The sequence below is a fragment of the Pipistrellus hanaki genome (genome assembly GCF_964339955.1).
Source record: "Pipistrellus hanaki genome assembly, chromosome: 13".
In the NCBI taxonomy this organism is placed as follows: domain Eukaryota; kingdom Metazoa; phylum Chordata; class Mammalia; order Chiroptera; family Vespertilionidae; genus Pipistrellus; species Pipistrellus hanaki.
This window is the reverse complement of record NC_140515.1, coordinates 58034138-58057291: the sequence shown is the minus strand read 5'-3', so window position 1 is coordinate 58057291 and position 23154 is coordinate 58034138. Positions and strand designations below refer to the sequence as shown.

Below are 23154 nucleotides of genomic sequence, written 5' to 3'. Positions count from 1 at the left end.
AAGAACACTGCCACACGTGGTTTGACGTTCCCTTCCATCTTCTTTTCTTAGAAGAAATTGTCTTAAGAACAAGTGATGGTCCCCAGCTGCCCCCTCGGGTCTTGGCCCAGGAAGTCATTTGTTTGGACAGTAGCAGTGGCAGCGAGGATGAACAAAGCAGCCGAGATGGTAAGATGAAGCCAGAACTTTCATAGAAGAGTCCAGGCCTTCCTCATGCACACTGAGGTCTGACTGTGACAGATTCCCCGCGGCATCCTGGTGAATGTAAATCTCCCCTTGACTTACCTTGAAGCTATCATAGGTGATAACCAGGCCTGCCTGCCTTCCTGTGCTCTGTCACTAACCGTGGGCAGGAAGTCACTCTGCTCCTGGCTCTGTCTTTGTTTTGTCTTGTCGCTGTCTCAGAGGTGATTGAACTGAGCTCTGGCGAGGAGGACACTCTGCACATCGTGGACAGCAGCGAGTCTGTGAGCGAGGAGGATGAGGAAGAGGAGAAGGGTGGCACCCACGTGAACGACGTCTTAAACCAGCGCGATGCTCTGGGGCGCGTCCTCGTCAACCTGAACCACCCTCCGGAGGAGGAAAACGTCTTCCTGGCCCCACAGTTGGCTCGGGCAGTGAAACCCCATCAGGTACAGCAATGCTTGGCTCTCGTTTCCTTCCAGCTTCCTCACTGTGGACATTGCCTGCTCGTGCTCGTTGGCATCACAGCCCGGGAGGTACTGTTGGTACCAGAGCAGCTATTGGAAAGGCCTGGTCCTTCTTCCTAGCAGTTGATGCTTCAGGATTCCCCATGAATGGGAGGGGACAAGCCCCGGTTCGCCCTGCCACATAAAGCATGCTGGATCCCTTGGCTTACTGACCTGGAGCCCCCTCGGGGGCCTGTGAGGCTGGTTGAGATGCTCTCGGAGAGCAGTGCTTTGATGAAGAAGTGAGGCTCCAGAAGGGATGTGAGAGGCGGAGTCTGAGGGCCTTTCTCACGGAGGGAGCAGGAGTTGTGTTGACCCAGAGCCTGAAACGGGACTAGTGAGCGAAAGTTCCATGGGGGCCGGGACCGGTGAGGCTCAGTGGATAGAGCGTCGGCCTGCGGACTGAAAGGTCCCTGGTTCGATTCCGGGCAAGGGCATGTACCTTGGTTGCGGGCACATCCCCAGTGGGGGGTGTGCATGAGGCAGCTGATCGGTGATTCTCTCTCATCGATGTTTCTAACTCTCTATCTCTCTCTTCCTCTCTGTGAAAAATCAATAAAATATATTTAAAAAAAAAAAAAAAGAAAAAAAAAAAGAAAGTTCCATGGGGACGGGTAGTCGTCCATACCAGCTGCCTGGGGTCATGGCTGCTCTCACTTCTGACTAATTCAAGGTGAGGAACCAGAGCCCTGGTCTTTGCCAGCCCTTCTGACATGTGTGTGTTCCTTGCCAGATTGGCGGGATCCGGTTCCTATATGATAACCTGGTTGAGTCCCTGGAGCGGTTTAAGACCAGCAGTGGCTTTGGCTGCATCCTGGCCCACAGCATGGGGCTGGGGAAAACTTTGCAAGTGATCTCCTTCGTCGACGTCCTCTTCCGCCACACGCCAGCCAAAACCGTCCTCGCCATTGTGCCGGTAAGGGTTCAGGATGCACCGCCTGGCACCCTCTAAAGAGCTCAGGAACCCTTCCTAGCCCCAAAAAGGGAGGAGCTCAGCTCGGAGCTGGCTCCTCACAGCGCTCTTTCCGGCCTGGCTCTCCGGCAGGTTAACACTCTCCAGAACTGGCTGGCGGAGTTCAACATGTGGCTCCCGGCTCCCGAAGCCCTGCCCGCCGACAGCAAGCCTGAGGAGGTCCAGCCGCGCTTCTTTAAAGTTCACATCCTGAACGATGAGCACAAGTAGGTGGCCTGCCTCCCTCTGCCCCTTTCCATTTAGCTTCTTCCTGGGGCCTGGATGTCCAGGGACTGCCCTGTCCTCCCAGACTCCTTTGCGTTTTGATGTGTCCCTCTCTCTTCTTGCCACTCATTTTTCTCTGCCTGGCTTTTCGGTGAAGGTGGGGTATGTGGCCGGGAAACTTTTTGTCCTCTTGAGGCTGCTATTACACCAGGTGTGCCAGGATACCGCTCAGCGTGATAGCACAGAACTTCCCATCTGACCTTTTAGCAGCCCATAAGCCTCTTCTTTCAAGCGGCGCACCATTGATCTGTAGTTTACCTTTTTTTTTAACCCTCGCTTGAGGATATGTTTATTAATTATATATATATATATATATATATATATATATATATATATATATATATATTTATATATTTGAGAGAGAAAGAAATAAAGAAACATCAGTGTGAGAGAGAAACATCCATCGTTTGCCTCCTGCACAATCCCTGACTGGGGATTGACTCTGCAACCTTTTGGTGTGTGGGACCACGCTCCAACCAAGTGAGCCTCCCAGCCAGGGCTACAGCTGACCTTTAATGGTACAACTTCCAGGCTTTGAAAGGTGCAAACCTTTTTTTGTTTCAGATTTCAACAAAATTATATTTCCTCTCCATATATTCAACCTGATTCCCAAAACTCTAAAGGTATTTCTTGGTCCAGGCCTGCCTCTATGCTACCCTTGCCTCTCGGCACGGATATGGAGAAGGCAGGCTTTGTCCTCGGTGGAGGCTGCCTCCGGCCGCTCGGTCGTGCACGTGTAAATGAGGAGACGGTGGCGGCCCACAGGTGGCTGTCACCTGCTCCTGCTGCTCAGCTCTCGGGACTGAGTCCCGTGCAGCAGGGCTCAGCTGCTCAGGAAGGAGGGACTGTGCCGCGTGTCCTTGGTCTTGGCTGCTCTTCCTCTCCTGCTTGTCCTGGCTCTTCAGCTACCAGGACCTGGGCAGCCAGAGTGCAGGAGCAGCCCTTGCCTTAGTGCTTTCTAGTCACTGTAGGAGTAACTCTCCCTCAGGTATTGTAGTCATGCAAGTACATCCAAGGAGGTTGCCGCTTTTGCTTGCCTGGTGCCCTTGAATTTCTGTTTTTTGCTATTTAACCATCATCAGTGACCCCCGTCCATCCTCGCTGTGATCTCTAGGATGCTGGGAAAGTCCCTGGGCAGCGGCCAGCCCTGTGCAGCTCCCTGGCCTGTGGCAGTCAGGATCCTGAGTGTGCATCAGCACAGCTGTGCTTGTGAGCCCTTTTCCTGGAGCAGCGGGAGCAGTAATATTTTCTCTCTGTTCACTCTTTCAGGACAATGGCAGCTCGAGCTAAAGTGATGGCTGATTGGGTGTCGGAGGGTGGGGTGATGCTGATGGGGTACGAAATGTACAGACTCCTCACCCTGAAGAAATCCTTTGCCACAGGTAGACCGAAGAGAAGCAAGAAACGGTCTCACCCGGTCATCATTGATCTGGATGAGGAAGACCGCCAGCAGGAGTTTCGGAGAGGTGGGCAGCCCCTCCTGGGCTCTTCCTAGGGCTTTTCAGGAAAAGAAGTAGTGTCTGCAATAGCGCCTCGGCAAGTGTGAAGCTCTATTGATGTGAGCTGTGTTGCCTTGAACCAGGAATCCTGGCTCTTGGCCGTGGATGAGTGGTTAGACCAGGCCCCAGACTGGCTCAGAGGAGCCCCGGCCCATCCGGTTCATTTCTCTCACAGAGCAGCTGGGACAGTAACTGCTGCCTTTACCACCTCCTAGCGGTGATCTGAGACAGCACCAAGAACACGTTTATAAAGTCCTAGTCACAGATACACAGAGCAATGACATTATTGCTTGTGAATTTATAAAACAGAGTGAAAGCCATTCCTCTCATAGTTCCACTCCCTCTTCCAAGGGCCTTTGTCCCTTTGGGGAAGAAAGTTTCCTGAGGGTCCAGAGGCCCTTCCGTCCCGCAGGCCTCTCCACCCGGCAGCTATGTGGTTGTAGGGTCGATCTGTTACACAGCTGGGTGGGTGTTGGCCTTTTAGCAAGGACTGGGGCGTGAGTCCAGGAAGACTTGCCCTCAGCTGGCTCCCCAGCGAGCCCTCTGCCACCGAGATGCTGACGCGGTGAGAGCCAGCTGGAGTGTCCGGACCACTCCTGTCAGTCTCACCCAGGCTCACGTTTAGTCCTCAGCGGGCACTCTGTATAGCCATGCGCTCTGCTGCTCAGTTGGTCTAAGCCCTAGGAACGCGAGTTGGTTTTACTTTGAGCATAACAGGGAGAAAAGGAGGGGGAGAGATTTACTCAAAGTCAACAGGCCAGGCTCACGCGTCACAGGCCACATAGGAGCTTGGAAGCCTGGCTCCCTTTCAGCGATGGGGGCTGACTCTTGCTTTCCTGCTTCCTTCATTTCTTCTGTCTCCTCCAGGGTGCACCCCTACTTCTCATACTGTTGACTAAGAGCAGGCCCTCCCACCCTCTGACTGCGGATCCTCTTCCCTCCCTAGAGTTTGAGAAGGCCTTGAGCCGCCCTGGCCCAGATGTGGTGATCTGCGACGAGGGCCACCGCATCAAAAACTGCCAGGCCAGCACCTCGCAGGCCCTGAAGAGCATTCGCTCCCGCCGCCGGGTGGTGCTGACCGGGTACCCCCTGCAGAACAACCTCATCGAGTACTGGTGCATGGTGGACTTCGTGCGCCCGGACTTTCTGGGCACCCGGCAGGAGTTCAGCAACATGTTCGAGCGCCCCATCCTGAACGGACAGTGTATCGACAGTACGCCCCAGGACGTCCGCCTCATGCGCTACCGCAGCCACGTGCTGCACAGCCTGCTGGAGGGCTTCGTGCAGAGGTGAGCTGTCCTCTGAAGGAGTGGGCGGCACTCCAGAGGGCCATGAACAAGACCTCCTTTTACTCAAGGACATGTCCTGAGTCGCTGGCAGAGGCTGGGTACCACTTTCAATCCTCTGGAAGTTTGGCCAGAAGTGCTTCTCTCAAAAGTTGGATCTGTGGTCACCATGGATGCCCGCCTTACCTGCTGAGGAGCAGACAGCTGGCATCCAGCTGACTCGTGTGAACGGGGGACGGGTGGTTCTCAGGGTGGGTCTTGCTGGGCCAGCCTTTTGGTGCGCATAGTTACGCTGGTCCCCAGCAGCCCCCTGTTTTTCCTGGGTAACATGGCATGTGTGGAGAAAGCGTAGAGGAACAGCCCTGAATCGGTGTAAGAACCTGGAATTCCTGTCAGGGACCCAGGGCAGGCCACTGCCTCTTGCTTTTGTTTTCATCCTTAAAATGAGTTTTGTCTTTTTTTTGTTAATGAGTTTCGTCTTGGTGGTTGCTGTGAACCTTGAGAGGTGGGCGTGGCGGGAAGCAGGTCTGTTCTGACCTGCACTGACGCCCCTGCCTCAGCGCCTTGTCAGTTCTGGTCTGCGTTCTAGGAGAGGCCACACTGTGCTGAAGATCCACCTCCCTGCCAAGGAAGAGAACGTGATCCTGGTGCGGCTCTCCCAGATCCAGCGCGATCTGTACACACAGTTCATGGACCGCTTCCGGGACTGCGGCAGCAGCGGCTGGCTGGGGCTGAACCCTCTCAAGGCTTTCTGTGTGTGCTGCAAGGTGCGTGGAGGCCTCGGGTACTGAGACACGGGCCAGGAATGCACATGGCCCCCGGGCGTTACTCCTGCTGGGCTGATGGTAGGACATTGTGGGACAGTGTCCCTGCTTGCATGATTGGACTCAAGAACTCTATAGCTTAGGCTAGTCGTTGGGGCACCTTCCATATCTGTATTTCATCCTGACAGTGCTTCAGATGTTGGGGACAGCAAGGCCATGTGTCCTTAGCACTCACCTCGTGAGCAAGTTGATGGACACTCACTTGTCTTTGGCCTGGCAAATGCTCCGTTACCTCCCAGCGGACCTGTTTCTTAGGCAGCTTCCAGCTCCCCTGCTGGGCATCATTTCTGATTGGGCACTGCTTTAATACGTGAGCTGAAGGAGTGTGGCTGGGCATAGATGGCATTTCAGAGTATTTCCATTGTAGCCACAGCCCTAGAGACCAGGACACGCATGGTCTGGAGCATGCTGCAGTGCCAGGGTCCATCTTACCAGCCCTTCTCCCCAGGGATTCTCAGCTCCGTCCAGGAGTGGCCCCTTAAATGCCTTACAGTTGGTCAGCTGGAAGCAGATACATTTGTCCGCAGGGAGACTTTGTCTTGCCTCACGCTGTGGTTGACGGTGGCCGCTCTGAAACAGGAGCATTCTTACTGAATAAGAATAGAATGAAGGCTTATGTACCATACATACTGGCTTGCCCCTGTGTGACCTCTCCTGTTTGTGTGTCGTGTGATCAGTCAGTAAGTGGAAACGAATGTGCAGGTCTTTGGCCCGAGGGCGTTGGGATGTCTAATTTTGTGGTGGTTGTGCTGTGGGAGGTGTGTGTGGGCAAGGACATGTTTCCAGATCTGGAACAGCTTCACACTGTTCTCAGCCCCGTGCCCCTTGTTTCTGACCTGACCTCAGATCTGGAATCACCCCGACGTGCTCTATGAAGCCCTGCAGAAGGAGAACCTGGCCAATGAGCAGGACCTGGACGTGGAAGAGCTGGGCTCCGCGGGGCCTAGTGCCCGCTGCCCGTCACAGGGAACAAAAGTCAAGGGGGAGGACAGCACCCTGGCCGCCTCGGTGGGAGAGGCAGCCAACAGCAAGTTCCTGCAGGGGGTCGGCTTCAACCCTTTCCAGGAGCGAGGCAACAATGTCGTCACGTATGAGTGGGTGAGTCAGGCATGTCCTGTGGCCGCAGAGCACAGCTGAGAAGGGACGTAAAGCCCACGAGGGGGAGGGTGGGTGCGCAGCACACGTGCTGCCCAGGCCTGTGCAGGGATCTGTGAAGGCGGCCCGTGAGCTGCTGTCCTGGAGGGAGAGAGTCCTGTGGACCTGCTCAGCTGCCTCATTTCTCTCGCAGGCCAAGGAGCTTTTGACTAATTACCAGACGGGGGTCCTGGAGAACTCTCCCAAGATGGTCCTGCTTTTCCATCTGATCGAGGAAAGCGTGAAGCTTGGCGACAAGATCCTCGTGTTCAGGTAGAAGAGAACTTTCTGAATGACACTGTGTGTCTGGTAACAGCGACACATCCCTGCAGAGCGAGACGTCTGGGATCATGCCAGCCCCCTTCCCACTCTCCACTCCTCTGCAAGCCAGCGCTTCTTGGGGGGAGCTTGCATTTTGTCTTTTTCTTGGTCCAATGCTCTTCTCTTCAGACAACAATTTGAAGCCATCGGCTAACATTGTAGATCATAGTCTAATCCTTCCACTGGGGCCAGGCCAGTTGGCCTGTGGTCTGTTACTGTATAGCTTGAGAACTAGATTTCACATTTTATTATTATTTAAAAAAAATATTTTATTGATTTTTTACAGAGGGGAAGGGAGAGGGATAGAGAGTTAGAAACATCGATGAGAGAGAATCATCGATTAGCTGCCTCTTGCACACCCCCTACTGGGGGTGTGCCCACAACCAAGGTACATGCCCTTGACTGAAATCGTACCTGAGACCTTTCAGTCCTCACACTGACGCTCTATCCACTGAGCCAAACCGGTTTTGGCTAGATTTCACATTTGAAAAGGGTTTTAAGAAAAAGGAAACATGGCTGAGACTGGTCTTCGAAGCCTAAACATATTCGCTATCTGGCTCTTCACGGAAAACACAGCAGATCCTTGGTCTCATCTGCTTCTCTTTCTCCTGGCCTTTTTAAAATAAGGAAGCTTTGTATATAAGGCCAAATAAAGCAGTTTGTTCCCGAGTCACATTCTCAGTTTGGCCCGAGCTTGGAGTCCCATCAAGGCCCGACTCCTCAGGGAGCAGACACGGAGCAGTTGCTTCTCCCCCGTGCTGCCCAGTGTGCGCCAAGGAGAGCTCGGCGGCAGCGGCCCGGCCTGGCAGCCCCGGAATGAGGGTTTCCGCGGGGGACGCATTTGCAAGGGCAGCGATGCTCTGACGGGCCGGAGCTGCCTTTAGGGCTCACTCCTGAGGACACCGCTCTGCACACTCGGGAGCAGCTGAGTGCCCGTCTCCCTCGGGAGCCGCGTGAGACTGCCTGTGGCCTGCAGTCGGCTCTGATGTCTACTCATGTAGTGTGGGTTTTTGTTTTATTTTTAAAATAGGCTCTTACTGATTTTAGAGAGAGAGGAAGGGAGGACAGAGAGAAACATGGATGAGAGAGAAATTTCATCTATTGGCTGCATGTGCCCTGACCAGGAATCAAACCAATGACCTCTTGGCTCCTGGGTCATCACTCAACCACTGAGCCACACCGGCTGGTCACAGTGTGGGTTTTTAATGCTGATGCTATTGGATACTAGGCACTGAGTGAAACCCCAGAATTCCCCAGCTGAGCAAGTCATAGGGCAGAGAGTCTTTAGCCAGTGCCGGCAGTAATTGTGTGGTGACTGCTCCCACTGTGAGCTAGAAAGAATGCCTGGGTGGTTCTCGGTGGGGTACCTCTTACGGGGAGTGAGTTGTGGGAGCTCCCACCATCAGAGGTTGGATTGGTCTGATTCCTGCACACAGCGGTGGGCCTGTTGGGAAGCACGGTGCCTGTGGGTCTGAGCCCTCTGAACCCAGTGTTGTCCTTTCAGCCAGAGCCTTTCCACCTTGGCTCTCATCGAGGAGTTCCTAGGGAAACGAGACGTGCCCTGCCTACCTGGTGCTGAGGGGCAAGGAGTACAGAAGTGGGTTCGAAACGTCAGCTACTTCCGTGAGTTCACTGCTGCCTTGTTCCTGGCGCCTTGGTGAGGTCTGCTTAAGGGTTTACGTTCTCTCTCAGTTTCTCTTCTACTCCATTCTTTCTACGAAATATTTTGTTTGTAGCCACAGTCCTAGAGACCAGGCACAGAGAGGTTAGCTAAGGAGCAGAGAGAGGCTCAGCTGAGAGTGAGCTGCCGTGTGTGAGGTGCTGTCCTAGGGCTGGGGAGCTCAGGCAGATGGAGGTGGGGGTTACAGAGAAGTAGGCATAGGCCTCATCTTCATATGAAACATGACAGATCCTTGGGTTCTAAGGAAGGCAGAATTGTCCTGGTAAGGCTGGTCAAAGAAAGCTTCCTGGAGGAGGCAGAGCTTGCACTAGACTTGCAGACATGGAGAGGGGTTGACAGATAACAGGGCTTGTGTGGCCCAGAGGCCATTCTAGGGGGAAGGAGTAGCGTGAACACAAGTTTAGATCATGTATTCTCTGTGGGGGAGATGGCAGCCCTAGAATAGTGAACACTGGTTCTTGGGGCAGAAAAACTCAAACTTTTTGAAGAATGAAGCACAAATATGCATACAGAAAGTAAACATATACAATAGATCTGTGGCGTTAAAATTACATGGGGGCATGGTGACTGGAAAAAAATGTATAAAAAGGTTCCTTAAGAGGGTGAGACGTATTGACCTCAGGCCTTACTGACCAGATGCTGACATTTGGGCCAGGTAATTGTGTGTCATGGGGCAGTATGTGCACTGCAGGGTGTTGAGCAGCATCCCTGGTCTCTGTTCACTAGATGGCAGTAGCACCAATTCAGTTATGCCAACCGACAGTGTCTCCAGGCCCTGCAGGTGTCTCCTGTGGGGTGCAGGGTGCTTGCTGAGAAGCATCAGAGAGTTCAGGGGTGCGAGGAGACCCGGCACATGGTCTGGCCTGGAGCTTTGTATTGTCTCTGGGTTTGCCCAGCGAGTCATGCTGAGCTGTGCTTGAACTTGTGAGAAATGGGGTTGAAAAGGCAGGTTGGAGTGCTGATGAGAGAGCCTCCAGTACCAGCCAGTGACACTGAACTGGAGCAATTTTGTTCTCCATGTGGAAGTCTGTACCCTTAGCTTTGCCCTTTTCTCTGCCCTACCCAAGGTGACAAAGGAAGCCTCCCGGCCTTATGCTTCTTAACGGAAGGGCACTGCTCCTTCCGAGCTTCCCCCTTTCACTGCAATATCCCGCCCACTGCTCTCTACCTGTTCCTCTGTGTCTCCCTGTAGCAAGTTCTCAGGCTGGGGTGCTTGTTAACAACGCAGTTCCTAGTGGAGGAACATTATCTCTATCCAAACAAGCCCTTGGTCCGTCTGTGCTCTGCCAGGATTCGCAGGACTGCGGAGAGGGCCACCTGAGGCAGGCTACCAAGCCTCCGTACTCAGGGTGACTCTTGGCACTCTAAAGTAGGAACCTTGGCCTTGAATCGACACAAGATATTAATGGGAGAAAGAGTTTCTAATCCTTGTTGCTCATGGGAACTACCTGGGGGTATTTTTAAGTTATAGGCACTTGGGTCTCAGGGCAGAGCTGAGTTCTGCAGTGTGTGTGCGCTTTGTTTTTAAAACACATTTGCTCAGGATTTTGCTGTGTCCCTGCCCTCATCTGTCCATTTCTGAGCTTCCCTTCTGTCCTAGGGCTGGACGGTAGCACCCCTGCCTTCGAGAGGGAGCGGCTCATTAACCAGTTCAATGATCCCAGCAACCTCACCACCTGGCTGTTCCTTCTCTCCACAAGGTGAGCGGGGCCTGGGAGGACAGGCCAGAGGGGGTGTTCTGGGCGACTGCCACAGGGGGAGGCCCCCCGAAGGCTCGTCCACTTTCCACCGGAGGAGAGCTGCTGGGCTGTGACTGTTTTTGAAGAGACAGGGACACCAGGAGGAAGCCGTGGTAAAGGGCGACGGTGACATTGTCATTGAGTTCTTTGACACCCTCATTAACAACGGCTGTAATTAGCTTTTCCCTCGGAGTGTGCTGAAGCTGAGACGATGGAGAGAAAGTAGGGTGTTTTAACAAGTAGCAAGTGCAACAGCGCTGTAAAGGGCTGCTGGTCTGTTTGTCTCGTGCCAAGCAGAATGCCCTTGAGAGGGTATGAGCCAGTCGTTCTCCTGAGCTGTTAGCAGTTTCTCTTGCCAAGTGACATCACGCTCCGCAGGGAGGAGAGCGGGCTGCTTTCTGCGCTGGTAGGCACTCGCGTGTTGCACGTTCGGGCATAATGGAGTGGGTGAGGACATAGCACTGTCCACCAGCAGGGCAGCAGGAACCTTGGTATGTGGGGCTTAGGACAAAGAGGAGGGTGTTGGGGTAGGAGTCACGGTGGGTAAAACTGACTTGAAAATTTTCTTTAAAATGTAAGGCTTGTGATTGTTGGTTTGTGTTTTAAAGGGCTGGGTGCTTGGGCGTGAATCTGATCGGTGCCAACCGCGTGGTGGTGTTTGACGCTTCCTGGAACCCTTGCCATGATGCCCAGGCAGTGTGTCGGGTATACCGCTACGGCCAGAAAAAGCCCTGCCACATCTACCGCCTTGTGGCCGATTTCACCCTCGAAAAGAAGATCTACGACCGTCAGATTTCCAAGCAGGGCATGTCAGGTGGGCCGCCTTCCGGTTCAGAAGATGCATTGCTATAGCTGCATCCTGCTGTCCCCAGGCGTCTGGGGACAGGGAGATGTGGGAGCACAGCAACTTCCCAGTGTGGAAAGCCAGCAGTCCTCCCAGCTCCTTCTGACTCAGATTATTGCCTAAGAGGGCACTGACCTTAACTTGTTGGAGGTGGGTTTAGCGATAAGAGCTGAACTAGCAGGTTTCTGTTATAATATTTCCGTTTCACCAAGGCTTCAGACCTTTAACTTTCAGATATGGAGGGCTGCCTCCGGTGGCTCAGGTATAGTGCCAGTTGTGCCACCCACAGCCTCTCTCCTTTCTGCTGATCTCTGTAGCTGTGCCTTTGCAGTCGTCTTTGCCACATACAGATCGACGGTGTCCCCATCTGCTCCCTTCCAGACCGCGTGGTGGATGATCTCAATCCAATGCTGAACTTCACTCGGAAGGAGGTGGAGAACCTACTGCACTTCGTTGAGAAGGAGCCGGCTCCCCAAGCGTCTTTGGACATAGAGGGCATCAAGGAGCCGGTCCTGCAGCTTGCCTGTCGGAAGTATCCTCACCTCATCACCAAGGTCAGAGCCCAGTGTGCTCGCGGCCCCGGGACGGCAGCGCCCAGCAGCGGAGGCCCGTCTGGCGAGCTTGTTGTCTTCGCGCGAACTTTGGTTTCACGCAGGCAACTTGAACGACGTGGTTCTTTCCCTTCCCCATGCAGTTCCTGCCCCTGGTCTGGTCCTGCAAGCGCTGGGCTCAGCCATGGGGAGTAATTTGCTAGTGTGTTTTCCTAGCAGAGAGATGGCACGTTTTAAAAACGTAGCCTGTCATTCCCTGCCCTCTGCCCTCCTCTGGTGTGGAAGGCGGAGGAAGGTGGTCCAAAGCTGTGCTGTCAGACTGTGAGCCATACTCTCCACAGGACAGGAACCTGCGTGGGTCTGCGAGCAGGCTCTTCGCTAGTGCTGGAGACGGCCAGCCCTTCCTTTGTGGCAAAGCAAGGTTCAGTGTGCACCCATCAGTTTGCACAAAGACCGATAATTAAATCAATATTCTCTGTCCCCAGGAGCCTTTTGAGCATGAGTCATTGCTCCTTAACCGAAGGGATCACAAGCTGACCAAGGCGGAGAAAAAAGCAGCAAAGAAAAGCTATGAGGAAGATAAACGCACATCCGTCCCCTATACCCGCCCGTCGTACGCGCAGTATTACCCCGCCAGCGACCAGAGCCTGACCAGCATCCCCGCCTTCAGTCAGAGAAACTGGTGAGTCTGCTGTGGAGCCAGGCCCACCCCTTCCCACTGCGGCGCTGTGTGAACTCACTCTTTGGCTGCCGAGAACTGACGGGCTCTGCTCTCAGCAGCCCCGGGTTGTACGTGGCTCTGGCGGGAAGAGTGAGCTGCTGGTCTTGTGACTCCGGAGAGTCCATTTGTTTTCCTGGAGGTGCAGGTTCCCAAAACACAGAGACCCAGCCCTCCCGCACAGCCCGTCCTATCCAGAGCACCTTGGTCCTAGACCTTGCTAAGTGCTGAGCGCAAGGGGGAAGGCCAGGTCTTCATGGGCCTAGGAGTGCCATCAGTGCGTCCTGCTGCTGCTCACGGGATTGCATTCTGTGGCTGTGCCCCCGTCCTGAGTGAAAACCCCTTTTCTTGAGCAAACTTATAGAACAGTTCAGAACATGAGCGGGGAGAAGCCTGGTGCTAATGGAGAGAGAGGCCTGGCTGCTGGGCACAGTGTTTTGGCTGCTTTTGTGGTGGTCGTGACTAGAAGGGTACCCTGGGGAGTGGCCCAGGGGGAGCCCAATGAAAAGCAATGCAGAGGAGAGAGGGGTGTCTGCTTACTTACTGATACTTGAAGTTTCAGAGAGTAAAGACCCTTAAGGTTGGACAGGTGGCCTCTCAAGTTCACCTCACATGTGGCATCACGCAGCCCTTCTCCTTGGTGAGTGGGCAAGTTCCACCCATTTGTCTTCAGCTCACACGCCTGGGTTCTGAAGAACTTTCCCTCCCTGTGGCATCGTTGCCTCCCTCTAACTTTCCTCCAAGGACGAAAGCCTGGTGTGTGTAGATGGACCGTCCGAATTCCTGTAAAAGTGTCCTCCCACTGCCATCTGACTCCTTAGGCTCCGAGAGGTGTCACCCCTCACTGCCTCTGCCTCCACTGCCTCAGACCTGCGTCTGGTCTTTTGAACTGACAGTGCCCTGTCGGTCCTACTGCCCCTCCTCTGCAGCAGCTGAGGCTGTGGGCGGGGGTCTGACGGGCTCCGCAGGCTTTGCAGGAGGGAAGGGTGGCTGTTCTGCCGACCTCTCTGAGTGCGCTGTCCTTCTCTCACAGGCAGCCAACGCTGAAGAGCGACGAGAAGCCTGTGGCCAGTGTCCGTCCTGTACAGTCCACCCCCATCCCCATGATGCCCCGGCATGTCCCCCTGGGAGGCGGCGTAAGCTGTGCCTCCGGCACAAACCCAGCCATGAACTTCCCCATCAACTACCTGCAGCGCGCGGGCGTCCTTGTGCAGAAGGTGGTCACCACCACAGGTTGGGTGCTGTCCCTTTTCAAACCACTTCGTTCACGCAGGGATTGTAGTGTTTATCAAACACCTCGAACATCCTAACGGGGTGGGAGCAGGTGTTTACAAATAACTCAGAAGAAAAAATAACCATTTGAACCAACTTTTTCTAAACCAGAAACTATGAAATTTTAATTGAATCAGGGAAATTGACCCAAAAGATGATCAGCTTTCTGAGAAGTTACTGGTTCTCAGAGTATTCTCTGTTAGACAGCTGTGAGAGGGCTGCGGGCGGGCCTTGCCGTCCTGGTGCTGCCCTCTGCCCACCGAGAGGCCTTAGAGGAGCCGCTGAGGAATGGGTTGGCTGTGGACTGGTTTCCTTCCCTGCTTTAGTCAGGCCCCGTGTGATCTAAATCTCAGGTCTGTGTCTTCACTAGATATTGTTATTCCTGGACTCAACAGCTCCACAGATGTCCAGGCGAGAATTAATGCTGGGGAGAGCATCCACATCATCCGCGGGACGAAAGGTGAGACTGACTGCCTGCCCGCCGGCCCCGTCCGGGCTGGGAGGCAGAATCCGTGCATGTGGGCAAGCACGAGGAAATGACACTTCCAGGAGCTCAGAGTGTGGGCGGGGCCCCGAGGAGATCTGTCCGTGGCTTAAAAGAAGGGAGTTAGGGTCCCCGCATCCCTGTATTTTGACATTGTTTTTATGGAAAATTTCGGGGCGGGGGGGTTTGGAGAGACCCTGTTTTGTGTCTCAGCCTATTGATTGCGGTGCTATTGGCTAGGAATGCCTGCCTCACCTGGAACCCCCATAGACATTTCTCCGAAGCCGGTGCCAGTTTTTGTGCTGTTGTGACTGTAACACACAGTGCCATCAGGGAACGTGGTAGATACAAGAGTATTACTCACAGGTTCTGGGGGGACATTATGCTTGAGGGTCTCACATGGAGGTCATGGGGGAGAGAGAAAGAACATGGACCTGGGCCTCTGCCTTTATTAGGGTTCAAGAGTGGGATGCTAGGCTTTGTGGGTTCACTCTTTGTTGGCGAATTTAAAACAGAAGAGTGGGATTTAGAAGAGGGAAAAGTAGGGTCAGAGTGTGCTCATTGGGAAATCCACTGCCTCTGCCCCCTTACAAGGGAGGTGACACTGCCAGGAGGAAATCTGGGCGGACTGTGGAGACAGTGTCTACGCCTGTCACCCCCGGGAAGTCAGCCTTCACTCTGAGCTCTGAGGCTTGGCGTTAGTGAGGAGGCCGCCCGGCCTCTGTTGGCTCGCAGTACCTTTAGGCTGGAGGAAAAGATGCTGCTGTGAAATACAAGACACAGGAGGTTGTACCCGCCCCTTACGGGCTCCTGTGGGCCTTGAGCAGGGGTGGGTAAAGGGCAAGCTCTGCCGTGCCCCGGCCAAACCCAGCACTGCCTCTCCCTGCTCCTGTGAGCAAGATGGGCTTTACATTCCCAGCTGGTTCGGGGGGAGGGGGGCCGGGGAACAAAAAAAGAATATTTTGTAACGTGAAATTACACAAAATTCACATTTCAGCATCCATGAATAAATATTTTTAGACCATAGAGGCACCTACCTGTTATGCTACAGAGTTGAATAGTTGTAAGAGAGATCTGATGGCTCACAAAGCCAGAATTACTAACTGGCCTTTTAAGAAAAAGTGTGCCAGTCTCCGGCCTGGAGCAGCCGGATTCTCCAGGTTGATAAAAAACACGGGATGGTAGATTAGGGTGTGGGAATAGAACAGCTCTAGGGTTGTTCCCACAACAGAGAGAGGGTATTGAGGCAGGAAGGCGTGGGCCAGAGTTTCTTTCCTCCATTGCATGAGCCTTTCCTGGTGTGTTCTCCCCCGTTTCTTTCCTCCACTGCATGAGCCTTTCCTGGTGTGTCCCCCTGTGCCTGTCCGTCTCCCCCAGAGGGCCAGGCTCTAGAGCAGGCCTGTGGCAGTGCTGGTGCAGTCCGTGTGTGTGGGGAAAGGGATAGTACTGGGCCACAGCTCCATCCTCACCACTCACCCCAGAGGTCAGAGAGGGCGTGAGGCCAGTTTTACAGCTGTTTCCCAGCCCACAGGCTGGCAGGAGGGCATGTCCGCTGCTCACAGTCTTCCTCGTGCTTCTTAGGGACGTACATCCGCACCAGCGACGGGCGGATCTTTGCTGTCCGAGCGACGGGCAAGCCCAAAGCCCCTGAAGATGGTCGGATGGCTGCCTCAGGTAGAGTGTGCGGCTCTGTCTCCCGTTCACCCTGGCCACGGGTTTGGTTCTGGTTTAGTTTCACTTGTAATTAATTTTTTAGTAAATAATGTGTACATGGTTCACAATTCAAAAGGTACAAAAAGGGGTCAAGTGAACAGTAAGTTTTTCTCCACACCTCCAGCCAGTCATTTCTCGTCCGTCATTTTCAGAGATATTCTGAATATAGGACAGGGATGTTTGTGTCTTTATGGACAAAAAGCGTGTGTGCCTGTCTGGATAAAAAACGTGTGTGTAACTTTCCCCTGTGCTTTTAAAATGAATGCTCACTTACTGCGTAATCCACTGGCTAGTCCTTCAGCACTAGGCAGCCAGGGCTGGCGCCTTCTCTGCTGTAGCTCTGCCTCCTGAGGATGCGCACAGATCCGTTGGTGGGACAGCACCGTGTGTCTCAGGCCCCCTGTCCGTGCTGATTGCTTGTTCCACATGCAGAACTGGCTCCCAGGCACGTGGCGTATCTGCAGCAGAATCCCCAGACCTGGGTGGATCACAGGTCAGGGTGTGTGGGCTCGTTCACAGTGAGGTGCTCTGGCCAGGCTCCCCTCTGTGGGAGAGTCCTCCTCCGCCTTCCTCCGGGAGGCACGAGAGCTAGACTGCTTGCTCCCGCTCTCGCTGTGGAGATGTGTGCACACAGCCAGCCGAGGCGACAGAGGGCACCGTGAGCGCTCATGTAGCTGCGCCCAGACCCATGACTGTTCCTTCAGCTTGCACTCGCTTTTGTCTCTCCCTTCCCGCTATCGGAACTGTTTGCAAATCAGTTTTTACCATTTCACCTCGCTATTTCATACACCAGCCTCAGGACAAAGGCATTCCCCTCCGAGCCAGCACTGTTGTCACGCTGAGTTGCCAGCTCCCCATGGGGCCCGCTGTCCAGGCCAGATCCAGCGTCCCACCGTCTTCACGGCCACGGCTCTGGTTCGGTTTTCAGCCGGGATGGGTGTCTTGTTAGAAGCACGTCCCTCTTTTCTTCCGTCCTGTCGCTGCCAGCCTGACGGGGTCGGACTGCTGACTTAGCATTTCACGTCCATGACCCCGTGGCTTCACCTTGTGGAGGTTTACAATCAGGGAAAGGAGAGACCTGTTTCCTAGGGGAAAGTTAAGTGGGTAACTTTATACATCAACTATTTGAATTTTGGGGGACACAAAATTTTTTGTTCTTTCATGGACCTTTCCCCATATCTTCCTTCTCTCCCTGGCCATTTTGGTTCTCAGTCACCTACATTTTGTCCCCAGGTTCCCAGGGGCCTTCTCTCGAGTCTACAAGCAACGGCAGACCCAGTGCCTCATCACCCAAAGCCCCCGACCCTGAGGGGCTGGCCAGGCCCGTCTCTCCCGACAGCCCGGAGATCCTCAGCGAGCTGCAGCAGTATGCCGACGTGGCCGCCGCCCGCGAGTCCCGCCAGAGCTCCCCCAGCTCCGCCGCCGGCCTGCCGGGCCCCCCTGCCCAGCTGGTGGACGGCAGTGCAGTGCCTGGGGCCGCTCTCGGGACGGAGCCTCGACTTGGGAGCCACTGCCTCAACAGTTCCCTCCTGGTGACCGGCCAGCCCTGTGGTGACAGGCACCCAGTCTTGGACTTAAGGGGCCACAAGCGGAAGTTGGTCACACCATCTGTTGCCCAGGAGTCAGCCCGCCGGCGGTCCAGGAAGGGCCATCTGCCAGCCCCCGTGCAGCCGTATGAACACGGGTACCCAGTTGCAGGCGGGTTCGCCATGCCGCCCGTCTCCTTAAACCATAACCTCACCGCCCCCTTCAGCTCCCAGGCTGGGGAGAACTCCCTGTTCATGGGCAGCCCCCCCTCCTACTACCAGCTGTCCAATCTGCTGGCAGATGCCCGCCTGGTGTTTCCAGTGACTACTGACCCTCTGGCGCCAGCAGGCCCCGTCAGTTCCTCCTCCACGGCTACCTCAGTCACTGCCAGCACCCCCTCCTTCATGCTGAACCCCTCTGTTCCAGGGATGCTGCCCAGCTACTCACTCCCGTTCTCACAGCCACTCCTGTCCGAGCCGAGGATGTTTGCGCCTTTCCCCACCCCTGTCTTGCCCACCAACCTCTCCCGGGGCCTGTCGGTCTACCCGGGCTACATGTCCTCCCACGCGGGCTACCCAGCTGGCGGCCTCCTCCAGCCCCAGGTGCCTCCGTTTGACTCTCCCGAGGTGGCTGAGGTGGGCTTCAGCTCCAATGACGACGAGGACAAGGACGATGACGTGATCGAGGTCACTGGGAAGTAGCTGGGAGCCCTCTCCACCTCACTCAGGCCCCAGCAGGCTGCCACCACGCTGGAAGGCAGCCGTCTGGGCTTCTGAGAGCAGGGCACTTGGCAGGAGGGACAGGAAGAGGACAAGGAAGGGGGTGACCATGGTGGCAGGGCTCTGCTGCAGCTCAACAAAGAGGCATGAATTCCAGCAGAGCAGCCATCGCGGGAAATCAGGGACCCAAACAGGACTGGAGGGCCGAGCAGCCCGCCTCTTCCCGCCGCCTTGCTTAGCTGTCAGCTCACCCGCTTGCCCCTCTGAGTGTAGGCGCTCACATCCCATCTCTTTGGGAACATTCTCTCCCAAGAGACCTGCCTTACCGGGTGACTTAGCTTGGCCTGGAGAAGGGAGGGGAGTGAGGGGGGCGGGTTAGGACGGAGTGGGCAGGGAGAGCAGACTGCGACTCCAGGTGGAGTCTTTTTAGGGGGTGGGAAGGAAGCAGACCAGGTATGTGTGGTATGTGAGTGTGTGTGTGTGTGTGTATGTACGTACATGTATGTAACAGCAGGGATGAAGTTGGGGGGGAAAGGGAGGGACGGATGAGGGGGAAAATGAATTTATCTTTTTAAAAATGGAAATGAGTGTGGTGGTGTCGGCAGTTAGCATGAACGTCAGGGTGCGCCCCGCAGAGCCAAGGAAGCCACACTTTCCTTCTCGTGGGTGAAGAGGAGCCGGGTAACCCGAGTCCTGGTTGTCAGAGCCACATTGTTGTGGAGTGTGGGAGAGACGACAGGAGAAATGGGCATGGCCCCCTGCCTCTCTGAGGCAGCCCTTTCCCGGGAGGGACGGCGGTGGGAGGAGCCTGTGCTGTGGGGCGAGATGATGGCGTCGAGGCTGGAAGGACATGTTTCACAGGATGGACCTGAGCCCCTGCCTGTCCCAGTGGCCTTGCCTGCCCTGCCTTCCCTGGTAGAGAGCTCAGTAATTTATTTCTTATGGGCAATTATTTATTATTTAGACTTTTCATGTGTCTTTTTGTTGTTATTGATAGTGGGAGGAGGAGGCTGGGGTAGGGAAGGGGGTAGGAGAAGGGAAAGGCAGTTTTAAGATGCCCCAGACTCCATAGCTGCCGGCGAGTACACCCCTGAGGGTGGCGAACTGGCCATGGAAGGAAAGCTAGGCTTGGCCAAGGTGTGCACCAAACAGCCACGCTTGCGGGAAGACCAGGGAACCCCATGTCTGGAGAATTGGTGGATGCGACTCGTTCCACAGAGATGGAAACGGGGGGGACGTGGAGTTTGCTATTGGAAAGTAAGTGACCCCAAATTTGGAGTTGCATCCTCCTCTGGTGACCTTAGAGGCAGGCTCGCTGTGCTGTGTACCGCGGCTGCATTGAGGGACAGACTTGCTTTCCCATTGGGAATGTGTGGGCTTCCCCAGCTATCAGGCGGTCAGTGTGGGCCTGCTGTCCGCTACCTCCTTCCTCTGAAGGCACAGGGAGGGGCCTTCCTCTGCAGGAGCCTTAGGCCTGGCTTTGTCCTAAAAGAACATCAGCCATTCTGGGTCGACTCTTTCTTGCTGCCAATGCCAGGGCGGGGCATCTAAGCTTCAGGCGTAAACACTGGCTGTCTTCCACTTGGCATCCCTGGCTGCTGAGGCCGCTCCAGGCAGTTCTTGGGGGTGAACACACCATCTCCATCTTCAGAGCTGCACCCCTCCCCGAGGGTCCTCACTGGGCAGCTGCTGCCCTGCCACCCCTGCCCTGGAGGCAGTTTAGTCAGGTCACCCCTAGTAGCTGCTTCTGCAACTCTTTCTCCAGCTGATTTTCATTGTTGGGGGGCCTTACACACTCGGGGTGTTGTCTCCAAAGAAGAGACAAGGAGATGGCTGATGGGGGTGTGCATGTACAAGTGTGTGTGTTTGTGCGCTGTCCGGTTACACCAAGAATGGGACTTAAGGCGCTCTTTTTCTGTTTTCATAAGCACCCTGTCAGACTCTTAACTCTCCTACTCATAGAAGCCTTAGATCTACAACTTAGCTATGCAAATTATTTTAGTGATTTAAAACTAGCACCTCCAGCCAGTGCTTTCTCTTTCAGGTGCACCAGGAGCGGAGGGTACGTGGACTTAGTTGTGGGCTTTCGGGTTGAGGCTGGTGCCGTGGAGGTGAGCTGCCCCAGACCTCCAGTTGGCTGAGCGCGCTCACACCTTGGGCCACAGTTGATACCTCCAAGGCCCCTGAGCACTGAGATCCCAGAGCGGGTGCGTGCGTGCGTGCGTGCGTGCGTGTGTGTGTGTGTCTAAGGAGGGGTCATTCTGTGTGCACCTCTAAAAATTCAGGCTCCAAGAATCCACAAACTATTCCAGCCAGGAATTGAGACTAGTCCCTGGAGGGATGGGCTTTGGAGGAACCGGGAAGGAATGGGTATTCTAAGGCAGCGTGTGCCTGCTGTCGACCCAGTGCTGCCAGGGGCTGGGTCTTGCTTTAACTGGAGAGAAGCCATAGCTTCGGGAGGCAGACCTGGCTGGGGAAGGCTTTGTTTGATATGTGCAGCTTATGCTGTGTAGGCAGGTGGGGTGGGGTCACAGGAAATTGGAGTGCTACCAGTTTCATGTGTATTTTCTTAATGACCATGAAAACTCTTCTGATTTTCCTGCTGTCTCTTCCTGAGCGCTAGTAGGCAGTGAGCATGTGTGTGAGGGAAGCAGGAACTGTCTCGGAGGCCAAGAACCATGTTCTGCAGCTTCTTTGACAGAGACACTTGCTGGCGGCTCCCACCTGCCATCCAGGCCTGCGTGAGGGAGGTGGGATTGGCCTGGGCGTTTCCCCTCATCTCCACAGAAGTCCCATCAGGCTGGTGCAGCCTGAGTTCTCACCGAGGGACTATGGTACAGCTTGATTCAGGATTCCCACGTGTAGTGATGTGCGGTTTCCTTTTCTTAGTATCTTTATGGATAAAAACAGAACAGAGACAGAGTAGCCACTTAAGAAAGTAAGTGAACCTTGTTGGATCAGATTAGATTTGGCCAAGTCTTCATCTCGGATTGTGCTTCAGCATCTGTCTTGTCATCTCCTGCCTTCAGGATACCGCTGGTCCTTGGAGCTCTCTTCCCTAGGAATCAGTGATGAAATTTTATACTGGTGACTCACAACTAAATGTGACATTTCCCACTCCAGGGTCTGAAGCAGAGCGAGGGGAGTTTTGCTGATGGGTTGAAACAGTCAACCAAACGTTAGGCATCGGGGGCCTGTCACTCCCAGTCATCAGCAGAGCAAGTTGTTTCAGCCCGCAGGCCTGGCCTTACTCCGGAACTGAGTGCTCGTCCCTTGTGGAAGGTCTGGGGGCTTTACATTCCTTGTTCCTAGTGTCCTGGCCATGACCCCTTCCTCCTGTTTCCCAGCTCCTGTGATTCTTCAGTCTCCCTTCCGAACCATGGCGTCCTGCACACCCAGCTAAGTGGCTCTCTTGCCACCAAAGCTCCTGAGAGAGGGGCTCCTTTGCCCAGTGGACACCAGGAGACTGTGGCCCTCTGCTCACTGTTCCCAGGAACCTGCCCCTCCAGGCCTGTCTGAGTGCTTCGCTCTCCATCCTTCACCCTCCCCATCCATTCCCCTCCTACTGGCGCTTCTCTTCTGCCCTGTGCACTCCACTGTTACACCTACATGTCTGTCTGTGCCACTAGCTTGGCCCTGGGCCTTTATGAATACCCAAGTCTTACGATGAGCTTCCTGCGCAGGCAATGTCCAACTTCTTCGCTCTTCAGGGACTGAGCCTGCCTCTCCCCTCTCGGGCCTGTGACCGAGGATTAGGTGCATCTGAGTCTGGGCGAGGTAGCCAGGCTGGGAGAGATTTGGGTACTTCCTGTTACCACTACTGGGGTGATATTTGGAGGGGGGACCTCATACTGTGACCTGATCCAGGACCCTCCTCTGGGAGAGAGCTCAGCCCAGGTGTGTGTATGCGTGTGTGCATGTGTGCCTGTGAGAGTGTGTGTGCACATGCACACACCTGCTCATGTGCACATGAGTGTAAACTGACTTGTCTGGTTGTGTTACTCAGGGTGGGCTGGGGACTCACCAGAAGAATCCCCTTAGCCCGCTCAGACTGGTTTTTCCTGTACCCTCTCCAGAGGGCAGGGAAGGAGGTCCAGGTGGGTTGAGGGGTCGCAGTGGATAACCACTAAGGCCACATTGCTGTCAGGAGTGGGGGGGAGGTTTTGGGCCCCAGGGACCTGGCACCTGGCTTTGGTTTTCCGTCTTCTTTCCTCAGGACGCCCCCTGAGGCCTGGGATTGCACCTGGCTCTGAGGAGCACCTGTGGCTGGTGCTCAGCCGGTGCAGTCATGGGCTTCCCTCGCAGGGCAGGTGCTCCTGCCCCAGAGACTGGGCAACTGGCTGTTTCTATGACGTATTTATTTTTACTTGTGTTTCATGTCACTTTTTTAAAGCAAACAGAACAATTGTAAGTCAGTATAACTGCCTATCAGTTTTCTTTATTTCTCTTTTTGTAAAATAAAATTTAAACTCAAGAAGGCAATGTTGTTTGATCAAGGAATTGTCTGCACAGCTGTTTGGGAAGTGGTGAAAGGGATATAACCACATATAGCATGAGGGGCGGACACAACGCAGACCCTGCAGGTGATGGTGCCGGGGAGTTCCTAGCCGCTTCCTGCCTTTGCTCACTGACAGGACTACCTTTCCGAGGACACAAGGAAGCTGCCTCGGGACTGAGGCTCCTGATGGGTCCTCAGCCTGCAGGGGCTGAGTGGCTGGGGCCTTGTCAGGAGTTGGAGGGTGGAACCACTGCTTCCCAGAGAAAGAGCCAGGGCTTTGGAACCTGAGGAGCTGGGAAAGGAGGGGAGGAGCCCTGGGAAAACTTCCTCTGGAAATTTACTAAGGGAGAATTAGAGCCTCTGTGGGGATTCCTTGGATAGAGGAAGGCAGGAGACAAAGGCCAAATCGGGGCTCATG

General features: G+C 54.7%; 1 protein-coding gene across 2 annotated transcripts in view; it reads left to right on the top strand.

Moving 5' to 3' along the window:
* The window catches only part of RAD54L2 (RAD54 like 2), a 52304-nt gene extending 29584 nt beyond the window's left edge, over positions 1-22720 (top strand). The window contains exons 5-22 of one of the 2 annotated variants that reach the window (XM_084902260.1): positions 52-168; positions 406-632; positions 1423-1605; positions 1735-1868; positions 3196-3392; positions 4372-4714; positions 5301-5478; positions 6382-6633; positions 6824-6942; positions 8495-8613; positions 10272-10371; positions 11019-11224; positions 11636-11808; positions 12291-12487; positions 13557-13756; positions 14166-14255; positions 15861-15953; positions 17226-22720. In XM_084902260.1, coding sequence (XP_084758386.1) covers positions 52-168; positions 406-632; positions 1423-1605; positions 1735-1868; positions 3196-3392; positions 4372-4714; positions 5301-5478; positions 6382-6633; positions 6824-6942; positions 8495-8613; positions 10272-10371; positions 11019-11224; positions 11636-11808; positions 12291-12487; positions 13557-13756; positions 14166-14255; positions 15861-15953; positions 17226-18220 — 3923 coding nt within the window. In that variant the 3' untranslated portion in view covers positions 18221-22720. The remainder of the gene's footprint in view (positions 1-51; positions 169-405; positions 633-1422; positions 1606-1734; positions 1869-3195; positions 3393-4371; positions 4715-5300; positions 5479-6381; positions 6634-6823; positions 6943-8494; positions 8614-10271; positions 10372-11018; positions 11225-11635; positions 11809-12290; positions 12488-13556; positions 13757-14165; positions 14256-15860; positions 15954-17225) is intronic. The other variant, XM_084902261.1, reaches the window with a different exon arrangement.
* The last annotated feature ends 434 nt before the right edge of the window (positions 22721-23154 follow it).